Here is a 21225-nt window from a genome sequence, read left to right as displayed (position 1 = left end):
TCCTGCAAAACAGTTTTATAGCAAGAAACATATTGAAATAATCAAATCAGTTTAGTTGCTGCAAATTGCTACATTGATAAGCTACAAATTATCCACTAAGTTGATGCTGTTACGGACTTGATTTTCCAAACAAGTTTCTCATTAGAAACATCAAACTTTGTTTACAGGCTGCAGCAGCAGTTACATGCTTCCACCAAGCTCTACACTTAGAAGAACTCCTTCTCTAAGGTTCCATGCGCTTAGAGCCAATTTGTTCACACTGTCACGTGGTACTATACAACACAATAAGTCTTAAAGCTACAGTCACTACATTCCTTAAAGCTACATTTACTACAGATGCCCTCATAAAATTTGTCACGGGCTGACAGCATGTGTTTCCAGAGTTAGATGGTGCAGCAACACAAGCATTTTGTAAATAAAGTTCACAAACTCTACCACATTGCAGGGAAAATCAGGTCAGTCACCCTGGGCGACACACATCATCCTATTTCTGGTTTCCCTGGTCCGACAGAACACTGCAACAGGTGACTCACTATCTCCTTGGCTGCAGAGTGTGACATTTGTTGACTAGCTTTTCTCTGGCATCCCATCCATCACAATTTGGAAGTCGTACACAGTCAGTAAAAGGCTAACAGGAGCATCTGTATACTTCAGCTCTTTAAAAGAAAAATCATCAACCATCCTCGTCAGATTGTCTTCTCAATTAAATAAATCTTACTAAAATAAGGCCAGTTCCCAGCACACTATGAATGGTTCTCTAAAATAATCAGGTCCTTTACAGGTATAGGAGCAAATGTCAACTCTGCATACAATCTTCCCTCATTTCTTTTAAGGAACTTCCATGACCCATTTTCCTAGATCCAGTTGGGATTAATCATTTAACAGAGCAGGGGTGGGGAAAGGGGGAAAAAGAGAGGAATCAGAGGCCTACATCCTAACACTTGAACTGTCCCATTGATGCACTCATGGGTTCTGCCAGAAATGTTGTCAGTAGGATGTATTTTTTTTCTGAAATGCAGGATTCTAAAATATGCATTGTTGGCTAATTATAAATTGCTAATTGGGTACATTATTACAACTCCAACAAAATGTACATTCAAGGAAATTCTGAGTTACTTACTGCAAAGAATGATACCTGACTTTAAAAAAAATCCATTTTCAGCAGTTTGTTTAATACAGTCTTTTTTTTCTAAATCAAATAAATTTTATTTGTATAGACAACCCATTTTTTGGCTTGTGAAATAAAGATCAATTCACTCCAAAATAGCTTTTTACAGGTGCTGTCTCTTGAGCTCTCTGCCTGAAGGCAGATCCTTGGCAAATGTTCACCGAATACTATGGGCAGGGTAAGAAAGCCGGCCCCAAGTCCTCCTCAACCATGCTGTTGGCGTTAACCTAATCCACCAGCTTGCTGTCTAGCCAACCGAGTTCATAAGAATGATAAAATATAATCTAAGAAATGTAAGATACAGTAACTACATTTTAAAATAAATATATGAACGTGAAGCTAAACACAAAAATAGTTCACCAGTGTGGATTCTGACCAAGAACCAGTGCATCTGCTACTTCTAAGGCTTTAATAAAACCTTGCTGTTTTGGATGGTTATCTCCAAAAAACTACAGCAACAGCACATTTTGCCCACCAATAGTGCGATGATCTATCCAGGAAAAAAGCATGAGGACAATTTATTGCTATAAACTGGCAGTGGGAAAGGCTCCTTGTTGCTAGCATTTACTCAGTAAATCAACCCTAATGTCTACAGCCTAGCCTGAGAAGTAACCAATGTTATATGTAGTTTCCAGCTGCTTCTCTAAGTTAGACAGCAAAACAAAAAATAACCCATCAACTGTAACATTAAGGGATCTTTCAGTTCTCCAAGTTGTTCAATACTTGAGATTTTCTTTGAAGTATACAGTATAACACAATTTTCAAGAGCAAGAGTGAATCAAACAATAAACAAGACGAAAGTTCCCAGAAATCTTTCTTCACATTTGTTACAAATCTTTGCTGCAACAGATACAATAGATATAATCAGCTGAATAAAGTCAAGTTTCGAACAATAACATTCTATTCCGCTCAAAACTATGATTTATCAAAGATGTATGCTAAATTAGCTTTTTTTAAACGGTTACTTGAGAGGTCACAGTAAATATTTCATGTTGGAAGGTTGAAAGCTTTGGGTACAAGAATCTGTATTTCATCATGAGCCACTATGACATAAAAAAAAACTGCAAATAGGCTGGGGTAGAATACCTACTGAAAATTACATCAGGCAGTTGCTGTAACTCCAGCGGATGTGAGTAGGACACTAGTTTACGAGTTTTTCCACTGGCACTCAATACTTTTTGGATTTTCTGTCAAAATTAATGGGATGCATAGACTGCACCCATCCAAATACTCATGGGCGTATTCAGAAACTACACAAATGATGGGAAATACTGCAACTGATGCAGTTTGTTTAATACTGTCATCATTGCTATCTTTTCTTGCAAAAGGAAACAACAGCCATCGAAAAACAATGTTCAAAAGTTGTGGTTTCTCCACAACATTACACTAAAATAAATTATCTTAGTATATGCCGGTTACCCAGAGGTTGCATATCTGACCCCTGTTAAGTGAGATCATGAATGTGTTTAAGTTTGAGCAAAGTCAAAAAAATAAAATGGATCTTAATGTTCCTACAATAACCCCAAACATTAGGAAATGATAATTAACTCACCAGGGCAAAGGTCAAGGCCTCTGTGAATCCGCCAGCTGCCATGTCCTGTCTTAGCAGCTCGGACAATTTGTTCAACGAGAACTAATGAAGATAAAATGAAAGCAATCAAGTGAGCAGGCTGTAGACAGCTTCAACAACACTGGGCTGATTTTGTGGTGCCACTAGCGGTGACTTGTTCAACATACGTTGCTATAGAATGTGGAAGAGGCCCCACAACTTTGGGAGTGAGCGCCTCGCACCATAGTGTGCTAATCCAAAAGTTGCAGTGGGTCAACGAACGTAACTCAGGGTTCACCAGTGGAAACGCCAGATAAGGAACCAGCACAAATTTGGGCCAAATGCTCGCTAATCCTAAATTAATTACACTTTTAAACTTTACAGCCTTATTTTTAGGCATAAGGGGCATCCTCTCAATATACAAATACTTAATAAAGAGGCCCACACCATTTAAAAAGTTAAAATGGATGGATTTTTTTTAATATTTAACATGAAAACTTTGAAAAATCTTGTTAAAAAGTAAAAGCTATGACATTCATCAAATTTGTTAAACATCATTTTAAGTGATTTTTCTGATCAAATTATTGTACTTTAAAATATTTAAATGTTTAATTTTGTTTAATCAATTATATCAATTGAAAACATGATTTTTCAATTTGTTTTTATTTCCAACATCTTTTTTATTGCAGGAGACTTACTTTTGTGGTGCAGCGATATGCTCACAACTGCCTACCATTTTAGTTCACACTAGTCTGTGCTGCTGTGCCAAGCTGCAATTCATGCCAGGGCGGAATCCTCCCTTAAGGCAGCCAAAAGTTTTGCTACGAGGATTGCGATAGATGTGTGTAAAAAATTACTCATCATTAGCAGCAAGTGCTATCACTGGGCTGCAGACTGCAAAATCTGGGCCATTGACATGTAGTCACATCATCAAATAAGTTCTACTTTCTAACAAATAACATGCAGGTGGCACAGTATAGCACTTACTTCTTAAGTATAGTACTTAAGTGGCACCAGGTAATTACAGCTAAATGGTAAGTTGCTGACTTAAACTTTGACTGTACTAAAATATTAACTCTAGTTGTAGAAATGATGTTTCATCGGCAAAGCAACTATCAGTCAAAGCATTTTGGAGCACTTAGTTAGTTTTCAGTATTGTTGAAGTCTTACAACTAATGACTTCAAATCATGTCTGAACTATTCTAGTGCCTCTGATTAACCAATTGGCTTTTTCTACTGGACATCATGCAATACTGCTTTGTCAGAAGAGCCATATGTTGGCTTAAAAATTAAGCTGTTGCTCGCAGGTCTGCTCAGGTGGATGCCAAAGATTCCATGGCAGTATTTGATTAAGAGAAAAGAGGTTTTCCCAGTGCCTTAGCCAACATGTATCCTTCAACTAACATCACCAAATGCCTCAGGTTTTCTGGTCAGCAGTGGACCCAGGGCACAGGTCACTGACTAGGTTTAAAACTGTCCCCTTTTATCTTTTTATGCTGGGGCCTTTGCACTTCCAGTTGTGGCTCCAGCAACAGGCACACTGTGGAGGCCTTGTGGCAAAATGAGATTCCAGTGACGTTTTCCCTCTTTCTCATCATGAACTGAACATAGGTCTGTTAAGATCTGTCTTCGGTTCACCGGCTTGCAGAGTTTTTATAAATGTCCCTGGCTTTCTTTGTTAGGTTTACCCCAACCCCTTCCCTTAACCCCACACTCCAAACTGCTCAACCCCCCTACACATCCTGATCCCAGCTCACTACTTCCCCCATCCCCAATACTGCATAGCCTCCCTGACACAGCTCACCCCCCCACATCCCTGACAATGCTCACATTCCCTCACCCCTGGGAGGGTGGGGGTGAGCAGTGTTAGTGGGAGACGAAAGTGGACAGAGTCAGGGTTGCCATTGTGCTGGAGTGTTTTGACACTCCACCTGATTGGCTTAGAGCTGTGTTCCCGAGAAAGCTGTGTGTCTGCTAGGAACAGCTTTAAGTAAATCAGTGTAAAAACCAGGATAAGTATAGGGCAAACACTCTGGGTGGGGGGGCATCAGCAAGGGTTCCCATGGAGCCATTTCTGAGATATCAGAAATCAGGAGTTCCTCTTCCCAGGGTAAATTGGCTCCCCAGAACCTCAGATGCCACTGTGACTCTCAAGAGCAGCAAAGCTCTCAGTTTTTGCTGCTATTGGGATCAGAACATCGGAGCCATTAAGTGGTCATTTATTTAGATGATATCTCTGTGTTTGTCTGGATAGTGACAGTGACTACACTTCAACAATAATTCATAATGTGGAGGTTTGGAGGATCCTAAGGATACAAAATACAAATGTTACTTCTTTCTTTCAGGGCAAAGGTATGTATGAATATTTATTTGTATTTATCTTCTTTTACCAGATATTAAAACCATGCTTCTGTTAATTATCTTTATTTTAATTTCTATCCTTAAGGTACTGCCCCACCATGCATGCAAGACTAGAATTTGTAGGATCTTGATTATCTGCCCAAGTTCTAGCAGCCCATCTTTCATCAATTCTGTTGCGGCTAATTAGCAATGGTCTGTTGTACAATGAAAGTCTATGAAATCTAATATTATAAGCATTCACCTTATAAAATAACCAAGACTCACCTGATTAGCTACAGTATAGGCTTTTGGAATTGTCATCTTGATATTGTTGTAACCATAGGCGATTGCTGCATCTTCTACAATATCACATGGATGGATGATATCTGATCTTGTTGGGGGGATTTCAATTTCTATTTGTGCCCCATTCCCCATCACTTTGGACGTTAAGTACATTCGAGTCAGCAACTTAGCAATAGACTCAGCTGTTTCACTACAATAAAATAAAAAACACAATTTTAGAAATAGAATTTTAAATTTTAAGTTACCAGCAAATTAAATACATTCATTTTAATAACTTACTTGATTCCTACTCGTTTGTTAATAAAGTCTGCACTTAGAATTTCTCTTCTGTACCCCATCTCCTGCAAAAGAAAAAAAAGTTGTCACATGTTATTTTAATACTCTTTTAAACCCCTCCAAATTTCTTTCCTCCTCTCCAGAAAACATTGACCTATTCTGGGGCTTGGTTCCCTGGGTTCCATCTGGCCAGCCACAATTGGTTTGGGAAATCTGGTACTTAAACCAGACCAAAGTATCAATACACTAGTAACATACTTGCCACACAAGCGTCAGGCGATGACCAACCTTAACAACAGAGAATCTAACCGCCTCCTCTTGACATTCAATGGCACTACCATCACTGAAACCCCCGCCACCAGCATCCCGACTCCCAAAAGCCTGCCCACCATCTACAAGGTACAACTCAGGAGTATGATGGAATACTGTCTGCTTGCTTGGACGAGCGCAGCTCCAACAAGACTCATGTGACACCATCCAGAGCAAAGCAGCCCACTTGATCAGCACCTCATCCATTCACTCAAACATTCACTCCATCACCAACGCATAGCAGCAGCGAGTGCCGTATACAAGATGCACTGCAGCAACTCACTAAGGCTCTTTTGACAGCGTCTTCCAAACCTGCACCCTCTACCACCTAGGAGAACAAGGGCAGGAAACACGTGGGGATGTCACCACCTGCAAGTTCCCCTCCAATTAACACACCATCCTAACTGGAACTATATCGCTGTTCCTTCACTGTTGCTGGGTTACAATGCTGGAACTCCCTCCCTAATAGCACTGTGGGTGTACCTACACCACATAGATTGCTATTAAGGGAAATTAGGAAAAGACAATAAACACTGGTTTTCCCAACAATGCTCACATCCCATGAACGCATAAAATAAAGACAAGACATACTCCTATCACAATATAAAAGGAAAAAAAAAAATCACACTTCAGCTAATATAATTTGCTATTGTGAAAGTTATATTTGTGTGATGTTCTTAATTCATCATTTCAAATTGCTCCCATTACTGCCACCACTAACAGAATGATGCGCTAGTTACAAATTACTCAGAATGCTAGCACCAGGGCTCAACTCAAGTTTGGAATGGAAAAAATGTACAACTGCATTGTGAGGTATTTTTCATAATTTAAGTACTGATAGCACTACTCTTCTGTTTATTGACCTTAATACCTCATTGAAATCTTTGACAATACTGTAGCTGCAGCTCACATAAGAGTGACAACTTGTATTTCTCTTACTCTGCAGTTTGAGCTGATTTATTTCTTCGATGATTAGCATTACACACATATTGCCACATTATCAATGCATGCCTAATTTTCCAACATATTTTGAATTTTGTTTTAAGTATATCAATTCAAATAAACAAATAATACCTATACATTTAATAATTCAATATTGTGCAGAAAATTAATAAGTTGAACAGCATGAACACACAATACAAAACCTAGGTACTGCAACGTAGTATATAGCCATTTTCAATTGTCTGGAATCAGTAGTTTGAGTGTTAATTTGGTATGAAATTTACTTTCTAAAATTGAAAAGAAGTTGAATTATCTTGGAGGTTACATCCAGCCCTGATAACATTAAGTGATTATGATCAAGAGCATTGGCTATATAACCTACAGAATGAAAAGGGTAGCTGATTATACTTACTGGATAAATACATGTTTCTTCATTTGGATAAATCACCTGAGCTGCCTCAACTCTGTAAAACAGATTTGGATACTAATTTAAAATCAATTTCTAGCAAGACAATTGTACTTGATAATTACAAGCATATAACATGAAAAGTACTATTTATGGTTAAAATCCAAAAACTGTCTTTCGATAACAGCTTTTTGGGGAAGGAGTTACAAATAGCAGCAATTTATTATATTATTAAACTCAAACTTGTTCTGTCAGATTATTTCATTTCTATACACACCAATGTATTTATTTTATCAATTAAGAACACAAACTTTTAATTCAGATGTTAAAGAAAAAAAAGTCCAATTCTGGCCTCTTGTGCACCTCAGATTTTAATCGCTCCACCATTGGTGGCTGTGCCTTCAGCTGTCAGAAACCTAAGCTCTCCCGAAATCTCTCCATCTCTCTCCCATTCTTCAAGATACACTTTAAAGTCTCTCTTTTTGACCAAGTTTTAAAAGGGAGATTTAATAAATTTAAATAATTTAATTTAAATTAATTTAGTTGCCTGCAGCCTAATGACTGGAACCCGAATTACTCCAAGTGGCTCTGTGTCAAATCTTGTTTGATAATGCTCCTGTGAAGCACTGTAGGACATTAAATGCACTACATAAATTTAAATTGTTATTGCTGTTGCTGTAGGTATCATGTTTGGAAGTACTTACGTAAATGGTTTCTCGCAGTACTCACTAAACATTGTGACAATTATATCCAGCACTATTTTTGCCTGTGACAAGAAAGAGTCAACCACTTAACTCAAGTTTGGCAAAATTTGACAAAACATAATCAAACACGAATGTGAAAACGTATGAAACTACCAACAAACACTGGTGTACTTACTTTAGTGCGATCAGTTGCTGTACATTCAATAAAAACATTCCGTGTGTTGAGTGTTATTTTACTGTGATCTCCTGGCAAATCAAAGACATTAAAAAGAGTGTTCTTTGTAACTAGAATTTGCAATTAACAATTTGCATTATGAAAATATAGCATTATTCTAGTTAAAAGCATTTATTTAAAACTGTTTAATAGTTCTGCTTCTGGTACAGTTACCTCTTCCTTCCTGCCTTCCCTTGTGGATCATTGGTTTGGCCACAGTTAGAAAATTGTGCCCAGTCCCAAATTTGAGCACCCTTATTTAGGGAGGATATTAAGGTCACACAAGAGATTCATTGGACAACAACAATTTATACAGCATGAGAAAAGGGGTGCTGACTGGTTGGCAAAGTGGCTCTGTTTGGTTCAAGACATGGCCATGGCAAGCACACCAAAAATTATTCAAAAAAGGTGCAATCTGGACATATTCCTTTTGCAGGCAGAAGACAAGTCCCTGCACATGAATAAATGTAGCTTCTAGCAATCAGCACTCCTTTTTCATGCAGTATAAATTACTTTTCCTCTTTGAAAATTGGCACTCTTGCCTTTGTCCTGATGAGCGCAAGAGGAAAAGCTTCAACAGCATATCTCTTTTTTCAGCAATACTGAAGTTCCATGCTACCAAACGACTATTACAAACAGTTGGGGATGGCTGGAATGCCACAATCCCCCCTCCCCCTCCCAACACCATCAGTCCCCGTCCCCAGCAAAGACTGTGGATACGGAGTCAACTGAAATTTTCAAAACTCAGCTCAAACAGATTTTTCCTTTCTTCTTTATCGTTCATGGGATGTGGGTGTCAATGGGAAGGCCAGCATTTGTGGCCCAGCCCTAATTGCCCTCGAACTGAGCAGCTTGCTGTGCTATTTCAGAGGGCAGTAAAGAGTCAACCACATTGCTGTGGGTCTGGAGTCACAAGTAGGCCAGACCAGGTAAGGACAAGATTTCCTTCCTTAAAAAGGACATTAGTGGACTAGATGGGTTTTTATAACAATTGATAATAGTTTCATGGTAACCATTACTGAGACTAGCGTTTAATTCCACATTTTTTAATTAATTGAATATAAATTCCACCAGCTGCTGTGGTGGGATTTGAACCCATGTCTCCACAGCATTAGGCTGGGCCTCTGGATTACTAGTCCAGTGACATTTCCAGTATGCCACCATCTCCCCCAAATAGTGGGGAGCAGTGATGAGATTTTTGCAAGGGAAGGGTATCAAGGAATATGAAAAAAAGGCAGCTAAAACTGAGCAGAGAAACATATTAGCTATGATCTAAGTGAATGGTGAAATAGGCTTGGAAGACTGAATGGTCTAATCCCATTTTTATGTCTAGCACAGTTTCAGACTTTGTGTCTCCACAAGCAGTACGTGTACAGAGATAAGCAGTCATAACAGAAATATTGCAAATGCTCTACTAATGACTCAGTGAATTTATCCAGTGAAGAGCAGAGCCATATAGGCCAAAATGATTGAACCTCCAGTCTCTGTTGAATTACTGAATCTATATTAAATTACTGGAACAGTATTAAGTGACCTCAGCAACCCTGGCTTAGGGAGAGAAAAATGTGTCACAGGTCTTGTTCCTGAAGGTTTTCCAGCAATTCCTCTGGGGAGTGCACGTGTGTGGATCACATTAGTTGTGATCTCCCATAGTTGAATTGCATATTGACACTCAATATTAACAATGATCAACATTGCTGCTAAGCTTCATGCATGTGCGGCCATACAGTGGTCTAAAAAGTGCTACACAGGCCTTGTCCGTGTTAAATACCATGTATGCATAGTTGCATACAAGAATTAAATTTTACACTGGGGCAAGAAAAAGAGAATCAAAGATGATTCAGAGTCAATGCATCTGCAGGCTGGCTTTAGTCAACATCTCCGTACTGTTCAACATAGTGACTGGAAGTTGTGTTATGTCCCAAGGGAATCTCACTGGGACATTGACATTAATGCATGAATAATGGTTGCTGGTGTTGAATTGACCTGTGGAACGATCGAGTCAATGGGCACCAATTTTTGGCTGATGAGGCGGGTCGGCAGGGAACATATCCTCATTGATATCAGCTGCTCCACGGCCGTTTAATGATCCATGAGTCTTATCTGGCTGGGGGTGCAACTCTGGTTTCTCTTCAGATCGTATAAATCTTTCGCCTTTTACTAAAGATTTCCACCTCACTCGGGAGCTCCTCAGAGAGCATAGTCCCAAGCACTGGGAACACGGGGTGGGAGTGGGAGTCAGCTTGGAAAGGCCAGGGATATAGGATGCTTCTGGTGGGGGCGGGGTGGGCACCAGATCCTGGGGGAGGGAGGCCTTGGCCGGAAAAGGGGCCCGTGACACAAGCCTGTCTTCTCACCCGAAGCCTGAGCAGGGTAACCTGCTGGGCATCCTCCCCCCACCGCCCCCTCCCCTGCCTGCCCAAAAATTGTAGCCAGGTGGGAATGGCACTTGGTAGCCTCCTCAATTGGGGTGGGGATGGGCAGGCCCCCCTAGTAGGCCTTTTCCCTACCCCCCATAAAACTGCAGAAAAGGTCAGGGTCGGTGGGAAGGCCACTCCCCGTTACAAACCTGTTGGCAGGGATCAGTAAAATCATGCCCCATGTGTTCAAGAGGGATGGGATTGCAGATAAAATTGGGAAAAAAGATAACAGGGGGCATCAAGTATTTAATTCCTTTAAGTGGAAAAATTGGGTCAGTAAAAACAGATGTACTTACAAGCTCAAAACGAATTCCACAAATGGCATACTATACTCACCATTTATGATAGGTGGCATAGAAAGAACTATGCCATTGCTGTCATAGATAACAGGGTAAACTGGTTTGGCTTCAATAATATGTAAATAATGGCGAAGGTGACTGTCTGTCTGAAAATCAAATCAAAGGAATCTGAGCATTTTCAGGACCAGGACCAGTGGATAAATTATTGGTCCAGTAGTTACGACTGGGATGGTGTTTCTTTCATTTTTAAAAAGACACTTTGTGAGCAGTAATACAAATATGCATGCAGTAACTTTATCAAACTATTTTGGGTTAAAAACCTCAGTCAAGTATCAATACCAGAAATGCATGACGCTGCACAATATATTAGTGAATTAAAGATCAACCGAACAACAGGTTAAATGAACAGTTTTGTAAAAGCAAATGTTGTAGCAGTGCTTTAACAAATTTAAGTAACAGTCGGAAACATATTTTTCGTGTGATATGTTAGGTATATACAGAAACAAAAACAGTTATTCTCACAGCAAATTTTCAATAGGCGCCAAATGCAGACTGAGCTCCATGGAGATTGAGTCTATGGTGGGAATGTGATGTCACTGAAATACTGCCACACTTCACAGGATTAAAAGACTTGTAATTTTTTTTATAAAATGCAAACTTTTCTAAGTCATTTATTTTACAAATCATGTTTTCATTCTTAAAATGAATTGTAATTCACTTTCAACTGCATTAGTTGCCAATTACAAGTCGGTGAATTTTTGCAAGTATTCCCTAACGCATCTGTCATAACTTCAGCATAAGAGTCTGGAAACTCTGGGAAAACGGAGTTGAACAATTTTTCTGAGATTTCCATGGTTTTTCCAAGTTACTGCAGACAAGTGGGAGTGTTCGCTTATTCACCCCTAGCCTTTTCAATTCATTAAATAATTAAGGTATTCCAGCTTTATCAAATATGCATCATTGGTAAATCCTTTTTACTTCATGATTTTCCACTCCAGAGTCATAGGTGACTATTTGAGAGTTTAAATCAGTACACAATCATTAAATATATAAATATGACCAGAATTCAAATCTTTGCCTGTGTACATTACTTGCACAATTTTAATATTCAAGTGAAACAATCGCATAGATTATGTATAATTTAATAGTAATGAGCTAGACTGAGGATCTCTCTTGGCAGGAAAGGTTTCCTTTAACAATTAATTGCTCAGTGTGTTACTTTCATTTAAGGCAAGGTATTTTTGAACTCCAATGTGTTGTGCCAGCAAGGTGAGAAAACATGTAGCCAGGGTCATAATTCTTCCTAAAATGTTTGAGCATTCAGTGTTAGAAAGAACTTACATTTGTACAATGCCTTAGCATGCCCTAGGACTTTGCAAAGCACTTTACAAATAATCAGTTACTTCTGGAGTGCAGTCTCTGTAGATATGTATGCAAATTTACAGCCAACCACATACAGCAAGATCTCACAAACCACAATTGAGATAAATAGTCTGTTAATTTGTTTCATTATTGCTTCTGTTGTTCAGGGATGGAAAATTGGCCAGTTAATCAGCACAATTTTGAGCTCTTTTACAAATTGTGCTATGGGCTTTTTTTTTTAAACATCCACCTGAAAGGGCAGACAAGGGGCAGGATTTCCCCCCATGGAGGGGGGGTCAAGTGCAGTCACAAACCAACACTCAACAAGTCACTCAGTGACTTTCTCCAGTTTGGCCAACTATTGGCCAGAGGGTCAATAGGAGGTCCACCAGCACTGAAGCAGCAGCAGCTTAGAGTCCCAGGTAAGGGAGAGAGCCATTTTGAGGTGGCCTCTCTCATCAACAATAGATCATTTCTCAACTGAGTTTCCTTACATTTATTTGAAATTGAAGCCAGAACATTTATCAAATGTATGTAAAACATTATGGCTGAAAGTGTTTCTTACCCTATAGAGGTCCATAAGTTCTGAAGCAGTGTATTCCTTTGACTGGTTTAAAGGTCTGAACTTAATTTCAGAGGGTGGTTTTGCTGTATAAGTAAAGGGTCCTGATACTGTATCCAGATCATGGGTTCCAATAGCTACCAGAGCTCGCTTCCTAGAGAAACAGTGATAGAGATATTTGCTCCCAATCTTGCTTGATTTTAGCAGAGAAAGATCTGCCAGCTTTCCCATTCTTGATCCCCATCCAGTAACAATTAGTGGAAGTGTATATGTGTATGTGCACATTAAATGTTGGAGAAAAAGGCATTGGGCAGGACTGCAATGTTTACTGTAGTCACTTGACGATAGGCACTTATCATCAGCGTTCACACCAGTGATACCAGCTGGGTAAGATGCCAATGAAACTAATTATTTTCTCAAAATTTATTTCAGACCTAAACTTCCAGCAGCCGAGTGCAACACAAAATTGAGCGTCCAAAACTTGAAAATACTATATCACACAACATTTCCATAAGTGATGCCCGAGATATGGCAGACATACCTCTAAACTACATTAGAAAAATTAGTAGATACTTATTTTCCCTTCTGGTAGTATCATATAGGACTTATCAGAAAGTAAAGGTGGTCTCACCTGCAGATATTTTGATGTAGTTTCTCTTGCAGCTCAATGAAACTGTCGTAGCGATCCTTGGTAAACTTAATATTACGAAGGACAGCTGCTACAGCATGTGGGCGAACCTGTGTAGTCTACAAAAGGAAGAGAATTCTGAAACTGGCACTTGGGCATAGCAACAGTGAGGGTATGGATTGTGATTGTTACAGGTCTAACAATGTTCTATGGTCACGGCTACATAATGTCAAACAACATTATTGGGTACTGATCCTTCCTTCATAGAAATAATTACTTCTTAAAAAGCTTTCTATTCAATCGCTGGTCAGTGCTGAGTTAGCTGATCACAAACAAAACAGTGATAGAGAACTATAATTGGTCTCAATCTTATTGGTTTTTAGCAGAGAAAAATTTGCCAGGTTTCACATTCCTGATCCCCATCCAGTAATAATTAGTGTATATGTGGATGTGCATATTAAATGTTGGAGAAAACAACATTGGCCAGGACTGTAGTGTTTATTGTAGTTACATTGACTATGGGCACTTATCATCAGAGTTCACACACGAGTGATGAAAGATGCCCATGAAACTGCACCCTAGCAAGAGATCATGCATTCAGAAGAGGCAGCAGAGAAGAAAACATAAAACAAATATTTTCTACAAATGCAGAAATCTGGTACAATAGGCTCGCACAATTGCATTCTTTCACTTCTGGAACCTCAGTTCAAATCTACCCCACTGGTTTGGGAAACACAAATGTCACATTCCTGCACACTCCTTTTTGAAGTTGGGGGGTTCAGAAATATTGTTTAGCAGAGTTCAAATTGCTTTATTATACAGTTATAACTGGCCCTGGAGTGCTTAATGCTGACATTAGGTGCATGAAATGAACAAACATTCCATTTTTTTTAAGACTAATATCCCTCATCTTGAACATATTTTTTCCAAATAAAGAAGTATTTGTTTCAAGGTTTGGTTTAAAGTGGCAGATGGGATCTTGAGGAAAGGTTTCTGAGTTTTTTTTTAATTGTATATATTGTATTGTAATTGTATAATCCTATTAATTATGCTTTTTTATATACTTCAGCTTATTAGCAATAAACTTCTTACCTCTTCGGCAATAAGTAATTTCTGCATATCTCCATTAAGTGGCCCTACTCTTGTGTACCTTGGAGCTTCGATTCTGTTTAGGTAAAATGAAAATTAGGCTATGACCATCACCATATTTCAGAAGCAACAAGCAACTTAAAGTATTAATGACTTCATGACAATCTAAACATAATGAGCAGTAATTTTTCAACAGAACAATAAAACCTTAAGAAATTTAAATAAAAACTAGAAAATACTGAAAATACTCAGCAAGACAAGCAGTGCCCGTGGAGAGAGAAACAGAGTTAATGTTTAAGGTTGATGGCCTTTTAGCAGTACTGGAAAATGTTAGAAATATAGGTTTTAAGCAGGTGAAAGGAAGATTTTGGGGGGTGGTGGTGGGAGGGAGAGAACAAAAAGGGAGGTGTGTAACTGAATTCAAGACAGGAGAGATTTGATGACAAAAGAGTTGCTGGTGCAAGGCCAAAGGCAATGATAATGGGACAAGTAAAGAAACAAAAAAGGAGTGTCTTGAAGAGGTGTGAATGGCAGAATGATGGACAGCTGCCATCTGAAAGCAAAAACAAAAGAAAATAAGAAAGTAAAACCAAAACCTGCGAAGAAAATGGAAACAAATTTGGGACAGAAGTTATGATCTGAAATTGCTGAATTCAACGTTGAGTCTGGGCAACTGTAAAGTGCCTTTTCGAAAGATGAAGTGCTGTTCCTCGAGCTAATGTTGAGCTTCATTGGAACACTGCAAGAGTCCAAAGAAACAGAGGTCAGTATGAAAACAATGGGAGAATTAAAAAGGCAGACCACCAGAAGTTCAGGGTCACGCTTGTGGACAGAATGCAGGTGATCCGCTAAGCAGTCACCAGTCTGCACTTGATCTTCCCAATGTAGACAGACTGCACTGTGAGCAGTGAATACAAGATACTAAATTGAAAAGAGTACATATAAATCGCTGTTTCACCTGCAAAGAGTGTTTGGGGCCTTAGGCTGTGAGGAGAGAAGTAAAAGGGCAGTTGTTGCATTTCCTGTGCTTGCATTGAAAGGTGATGTAAGAAGTGGAGGGGACGTTGGGAATGATTAAGGTGTGGACCAGGGTGTCATAGCAGGAACACTCCCTTCGGAGCACTGAAAGGGAAGGGGAAGATGTGTTTGTTGGTGGCATCTCGCTGGTGGTGGTGGAAATGGCGGATAAATAGGGTGGTGAGGAAAGGGAGGACAAGGGAAACACTAGTGTGGTTCTTGGAGGGAGTGGTAGGGATGGCAGCATAAATTTGGTCAGTGAGATGGATTAGGCCCTTTCTCTTTGCTGATTTTGGTTTTAGTCTAGTTTTTCTCGTGTTTTTGTTTTCGGGTGGCAGCTGTTCATCATTCTGTCATTTACACCTCCTCTAAACACATCTTCTGTGTCTTTACTTGTCCCATTACCAGTCCCCTTAGACTTGAATCAACTCTTGTCATTTAATCTTTCCTATTTTCCACCCTACCTCAGACCTTTGCTTTCATTCTTTCTCCACCCTCCCTATTACACTTGTTTAAAATCTGTTACATCTTTAACTTTTTCCAGTTCTGATGAAAGGTCACTGACTTGAAACATTAACTCTTTTACACACTTACTAAGGATTTCCAGCAATTTATGTTTTTTATGTCAGATTTCCCAACATTTTCAGTATTTTGCTTTCATATTACAAAATGTTACCTGTCCTTGAAGACCTGCAATCCACGGGCCAATCCTTCCAGGCATAGAAGATCATAGCGATTGGCAGGAACATCGATTTTATACAGTATCACATCAGATGCACCCTCTGCTTTTCCATCTCCCTGTTCTCTACTTATAATGTCCCTTTCAGATGTCTGCAACCAAAGAACCAATACTTACTTACAACAGTTGTGTATTATTCCATTTGAATTTAAACGAGCAACCTGCAGTTTCCACCTCCCACCAACCCAAGGTTGTAAAGGACATTATATAATTGTGAAATAGATCAGCAAAGTGTCAGTTTCGATCCCAGATCTGCACCATTAGCTGATCTCAGCCAGTGTGTAATAGGAATGCCAAACTAGGCTTCAGAAGCTCTGAGCTATGGTTAGTGAATGTGTGGGAATGAAAAACAGCCTGCAGCTATCCTCCTGATCACTACTGTACGGGGAGAGCGCAGGAGTACGGACAGTGTTGAGATGGAGAATCAGCCATGATCATATTGAATGGTGGAGCAGGCTCAAAGGGCCGAATGACTTACTCCTGCTCCTATTTTCTATGTTTCTATTCACTGACACCTACTGAAAAATGTACATTTGTATATGCATTAGGTTAGGTCCAGCTATGGTGCCTCACATGATTGAATAGTCTATGTATAGACTCATACACGAAGAATGGTTATTATCCAAAGATGTGGAAGACAGATAGCACGATGAACTGTAACCCCCCAAAAACAATGAGAACCTTGGAGAGAAAATTGGAAGGAAAAAAAAAATCCTCCTATGCTTTCCTTTTTGTTGGCACACCACACATTTCCTGACCAAAAACATCTTAGCAACAATCTACTAATCATATAATATGACATTTAGCTGTAATACGATACTGTACCACTTCATCCAGTTCCAGACCAAACTCAAAACATAGTTCATCAAACTCCTCATCAGCTATAAAACAAAATAAACAAGTCAGGTGTTGCAGAAAGCAATGACTGCATAAGATTCCTGAAAGAATGACCATATAATTTTATGAAGTTAAGAGTAAATATTTGCAAAGTACATCATCCCTACCCTAAACACTAGTTCCCCCCAACCCACATAAAACACTACTTACAATGATTAAGTTTCTTGGTGCGTGAACGAAAAAACTCTTGGGCAGAATTTACAGCTGTGTTGCGGCGGGGGCAGGTTGTAAGGTGCAGCAAGCTGTTCAAAAGTCCTTTGACTTTGCCGGGTCTGTAAAATTCCGCCCTTGTTACTACAATTCACAGCTCTCTTAGAAAACAATATAATACTCAGTCAGTGAATGTACTGCTAGTGTTGATGTAGAAGAAATGCTGGGCTCAATACAAAGCAGTTTCAGAACACTGCAGCTTTTTATATGGGTACAGAAATGGGCTTTAATCAACCAAATTTCTGGGATACATCTTGTGAGGGAATCCAATACTGCTGCCTGCCACTCTGGCTTTGGGAGGACAACAATTCCCAGCACGCCCACGAGTTGTGGCACAAGCGCAGAGAGCAGTAAGGGGACAAGCCGCGCATGCTCAATTCCAATTTTGTCCTGCTCAGGGGGTGGCTTGAAGCATTTATTTTTGCTGCAGATTTCAAGATGAGAGCCTCACTCACATTGCATTTGGTTCTGGTGGCAGTAGGAGAGCATTGGCCTCCAGGTCCTGCCTCTGACTGGAAGCTGTCGGGCTCAGCCATCTTGACAGCAGCACACGAAAGCCGACGATGGGGTCAGGGGTTTAGGATGCAAAAACTGGGCTCACGTGACAAGAGTACGGTGCAAAAGGTTGACAGCTCAATGCCACTGAAGTGCTGTGATTAGTTTTCTACAGTTGAGGCTCAGAGAAGTACTGGAGCAAAAGTTTCTCGGTTGAGCTGGGGAAATTGATGCTCAGGGAAGCCCAGGAGCAGTTGTTAAGTTGGGTTTGGGCCCATGTTTAATCACTGGAGCGTGGTCAGGCAAACACAGCGGGATGCAGTCTCAGAAGGTCAGCTCACCTGGAGAAGACGACCACAAAGTTAAGGCCAAAACATTGTATGTTTTCAAGAAGGAGTTACATATAGCTCTTGGGCTGAAAGGGATCAAAGGATATGGGGAGAAAGCGGGAGCAGGCAATTGAGTTGGATGATCAGCCATGACCATGATGAATGGCAGAGCAGGCTCGAAGGGCCAAATGGCCTACGCCTGCTCCTATTTTCTATGTTTCTCTGAAGGTTGGAACTTGGAGCCGATTTAAGAGAGCTCTGGAATACTATGCCTTTTGGTGAGGATGGAAACCATGGAACTCAGGTGGATTACAGCTCCTGTCAACTGGGGATTAGACAAGCTCTATGAAGGAGCGGAGCTGAAATTCCTCATGAAGAAGACAGAGCCTGAAACAATTTTGGCGACTCTCAATAATCACTGATATCTTGGTGGTTTGCTGAGAAATTCAGGGGACCTGTTTTGGTTGCATCTGCCATTTAATTCAGGATGTCAGAATATAAGACAGATAACACTGAATGTTTGCTTTGTTGACTTGTACAGTAACATTTCTTCTGTTTGTTTAAAACTGTGGAATCTTGCAGCTTTATTCTCTTAGTAAGTAACTTGGATTTCAAATTTTGTTTACTTTAAACAAAAAGTTACTGGTCCCTAATCTGATCGCAACACATCATTTTAGATTATTCCAAAATCTAAAGTTTATAAGAAGCTACCAAGTACTGCACAAATGCATTTTTGGGAATCATCTTTGGAGTTTTCCTTCAATGTTGGGATATCTTACAGCAATTTACAAAATAGCGATTCTGATGACATCTAAACAAAAGAAAACAGATCCACAAACTTACATTGTTAAACAGAAAGGATCAATATTCTCATGAAAGATAATTAGTGAACTATGTTATCTTAGAAACATAAATGTGTGAATATAATTCACTTTGAATTGTCTTTGGGTTTGGGTAATGGAACAGAAAAAATGCAAAGTTCTTTCCATATCAAAACAAAAGGTTGATGCAGCTTTTATTCATTAACTTTCTCTGCGGGGAAAAAAAGGATAATTTTGTACTTCTAAAACGTTTCATTTGTTTCCAATTTCTCCCCTCCTGAAGACACAAGAGTCTTGTTGGGGCATGGACACTGACTGCATTATGGTACTTATCCAGGCTGGGAGCTCTTCAAAACCAGAACAGAATTACCTGGAAAAACTCAGCAGGTCTGGCAGCATCGGCGGAGAAGAACGTTTGGACGTTTCGAGTCCTCATAACCCTTCAACAGACAAGAGTCTTCAACCCAGGTAGTACTGGGCTGTCTGACTGGGGTTTTGCACCCAAGGCCAATTACGTCCAAAGTCTACACGAGAACAATTCCCAGCAAGGGTTACCAGAGAACGATCAGAAATAAAGAGTGCTGCCCTTGCTGAAATCAAAGACCAGGAACTGAAATTGGGACCGTCTAGTATTTATTACACAAGTGATGCCTTTGACCATTAGGCCAGGTTTTCTACTTTTAAAAGTAAACGTATGATGCACTCTAGCATCTGATGGATTAGGAATTGCGCACTATTAATAAACGGGTAAGATAGATCAGATTTGAGAATTGACTGTATATTTGAGAATTGACTGTATACAATGTGTGGTAACTACTTCAGCAGACAATTGGTTTATTCCCAGATTGGGGGAGGGGGTGATATTCTAACAAATGATACAGATTAAACGGATGAAAAACATTTATCATATACTTTTTTTGTGGCAATATCCCTCAAAACATACATTTGCATAACCTTGCTGTGCGAATAGGTTTTCCAACCGTCCACACTAACGTACCGCAGTTAAAGGGTAACCTACTGCAAGCATCTTTGGAAAATAAAACAAAAACTCATCCGCATTTTTAAACCAGTTTGCCATCAACCTCAATTCTTCTGTCTCATTAACTACACTTCTCCATGATGTTGACAGCTCTGCTCCGAGTGCCCCACACATCACCGCAGACACCACCAGGGCTCCGGCACTGCATGATGCAATCAGCGGAATGGAACGCTCCCCAGAGCCAGGGTCCAAACAATGAATGAATCCGAAAGCTCGGCGTTCAACATTCGAAATCCCACGCTCTAAGTTCCAGGCTCGGCTTCCCCGCCCCGCTCTCGCTCTCCCTCTCCCAGTCCCAGTCCCCCTCCTAGCCCCAGCCCGGCTCAATCTCTCTCGCCTTCCCCTGTTTGCCCCCTAAACTCGACTGTTCCCGGACACTCTTAGCCGCCCATCGCCACTACCATACTGCTAAGACCATAAATGAACGAATGAAGGACGAAAGGAACTCACTGTATGTTTGACCCAAAGCCCGAAATAACAACTCCCTCTTCACGCTAACAGTCGGCATGGTTCAAACCGGCAGCTCCAAGCAAGATGAACATGCGCACAGGACGGAAAGCCAGTTTCTATTGCAGCTGCCTTTCCCGCTCCTGAGCTTTTCTCGGCATTTTTCTTTTGCAGTAGATGCAGCTAGACATTTTTTTTCTAACACATTATATATGTACTGTTTTATTTATTAAAACCCTCGCGCAGTATTTGCAACTTATTCGACGGACATTTTCCTTCGGGCGAATCATGCAGATACCTAACTAAAGTAAAACTATCAATTCACAAACTGTCAGGACCTCGGAGTGCTAACGTGATTTCCGAGAGCATCCCGAGGGAGGGAAAGCTGTTAGCAATCGCTGGGTTAGCAGGGAAAAGCAAGCTGTCACTATAGGGCTGCATACATTCTAAACCACGTGTAGCTCAATTATAAAGAGAATTTTTGATCTAGAGGGCTGGAATTGCGGATAGAATGCATTAATAGGAAGATAAGACACCATGGGCCGGATATTGCTGCGAATAAATCATAAATCACACCAGTTTGCATGACAAGCTGTTGTCAGCCAAACAGAACATCTGAGATCTGTGTGAACAGGACAAGCAACTGTGTTACTCCTTAAC

At 40.1% G+C, this 21225-nt stretch overlaps 1 protein-coding gene across 3 annotated transcripts in view; it reads right to left on the bottom strand.

The window, feature by feature from the left end:
* farsb (phenylalanyl-tRNA synthetase subunit beta) overlaps positions 1-20683 on the bottom strand; it is a 59875-nt gene extending 39192 nt beyond the window's left edge. For 2 of the 3 annotated variants that reach the window (XM_041182140.1, XM_041182148.1), the window contains exons 1-13: positions 20569-20683; positions 17153-17208; positions 16265-16419; positions 14575-14647; positions 13486-13601; positions 12858-13008; positions 10968-11076; positions 8173-8243; positions 7998-8059; positions 7300-7351; positions 5640-5701; positions 5343-5550; positions 2721-2801 (exon numbers count right to left, since the gene is read on the bottom strand). In XM_041182140.1, coding sequence (XP_041038074.1) covers positions 2721-2801; positions 5343-5550; positions 5640-5701; positions 7300-7351; positions 7998-8059; positions 8173-8243; positions 10968-11076; positions 12858-13008; positions 13486-13601; positions 14575-14647; positions 16265-16419; positions 17153-17208; positions 20569-20626 — 1254 coding nt within the window. In that variant the 5' untranslated portion in view covers positions 20627-20683. Of the gene's footprint in view, positions 1-2720; positions 2802-5342; positions 5551-5639; positions 5702-7299; positions 7352-7997; positions 8060-8172; positions 8244-10967; positions 11077-12857; positions 13009-13485; positions 13602-14574; positions 14648-16264; positions 16420-17152; positions 17209-17374; positions 17536-20568 lie in introns of all 3 variants that reach the window. The other variant, XM_041182157.1, reaches the window with a different exon arrangement.
* Between the last annotated feature and the right edge of the window lie 542 nt (positions 20684-21225).

Source organism: Carcharodon carcharias, chromosome 2, assembly GCF_017639515.1.
Source record: "Carcharodon carcharias isolate sCarCar2 chromosome 2, sCarCar2.pri, whole genome shotgun sequence".
Classification (NCBI taxonomy): domain Eukaryota; kingdom Metazoa; phylum Chordata; class Chondrichthyes; order Lamniformes; family Lamnidae; genus Carcharodon; species Carcharodon carcharias.
The sequence above is the reverse complement of the archived record's forward strand: the minus strand, read 5'-3'. Positions and strand labels throughout refer to the sequence as shown.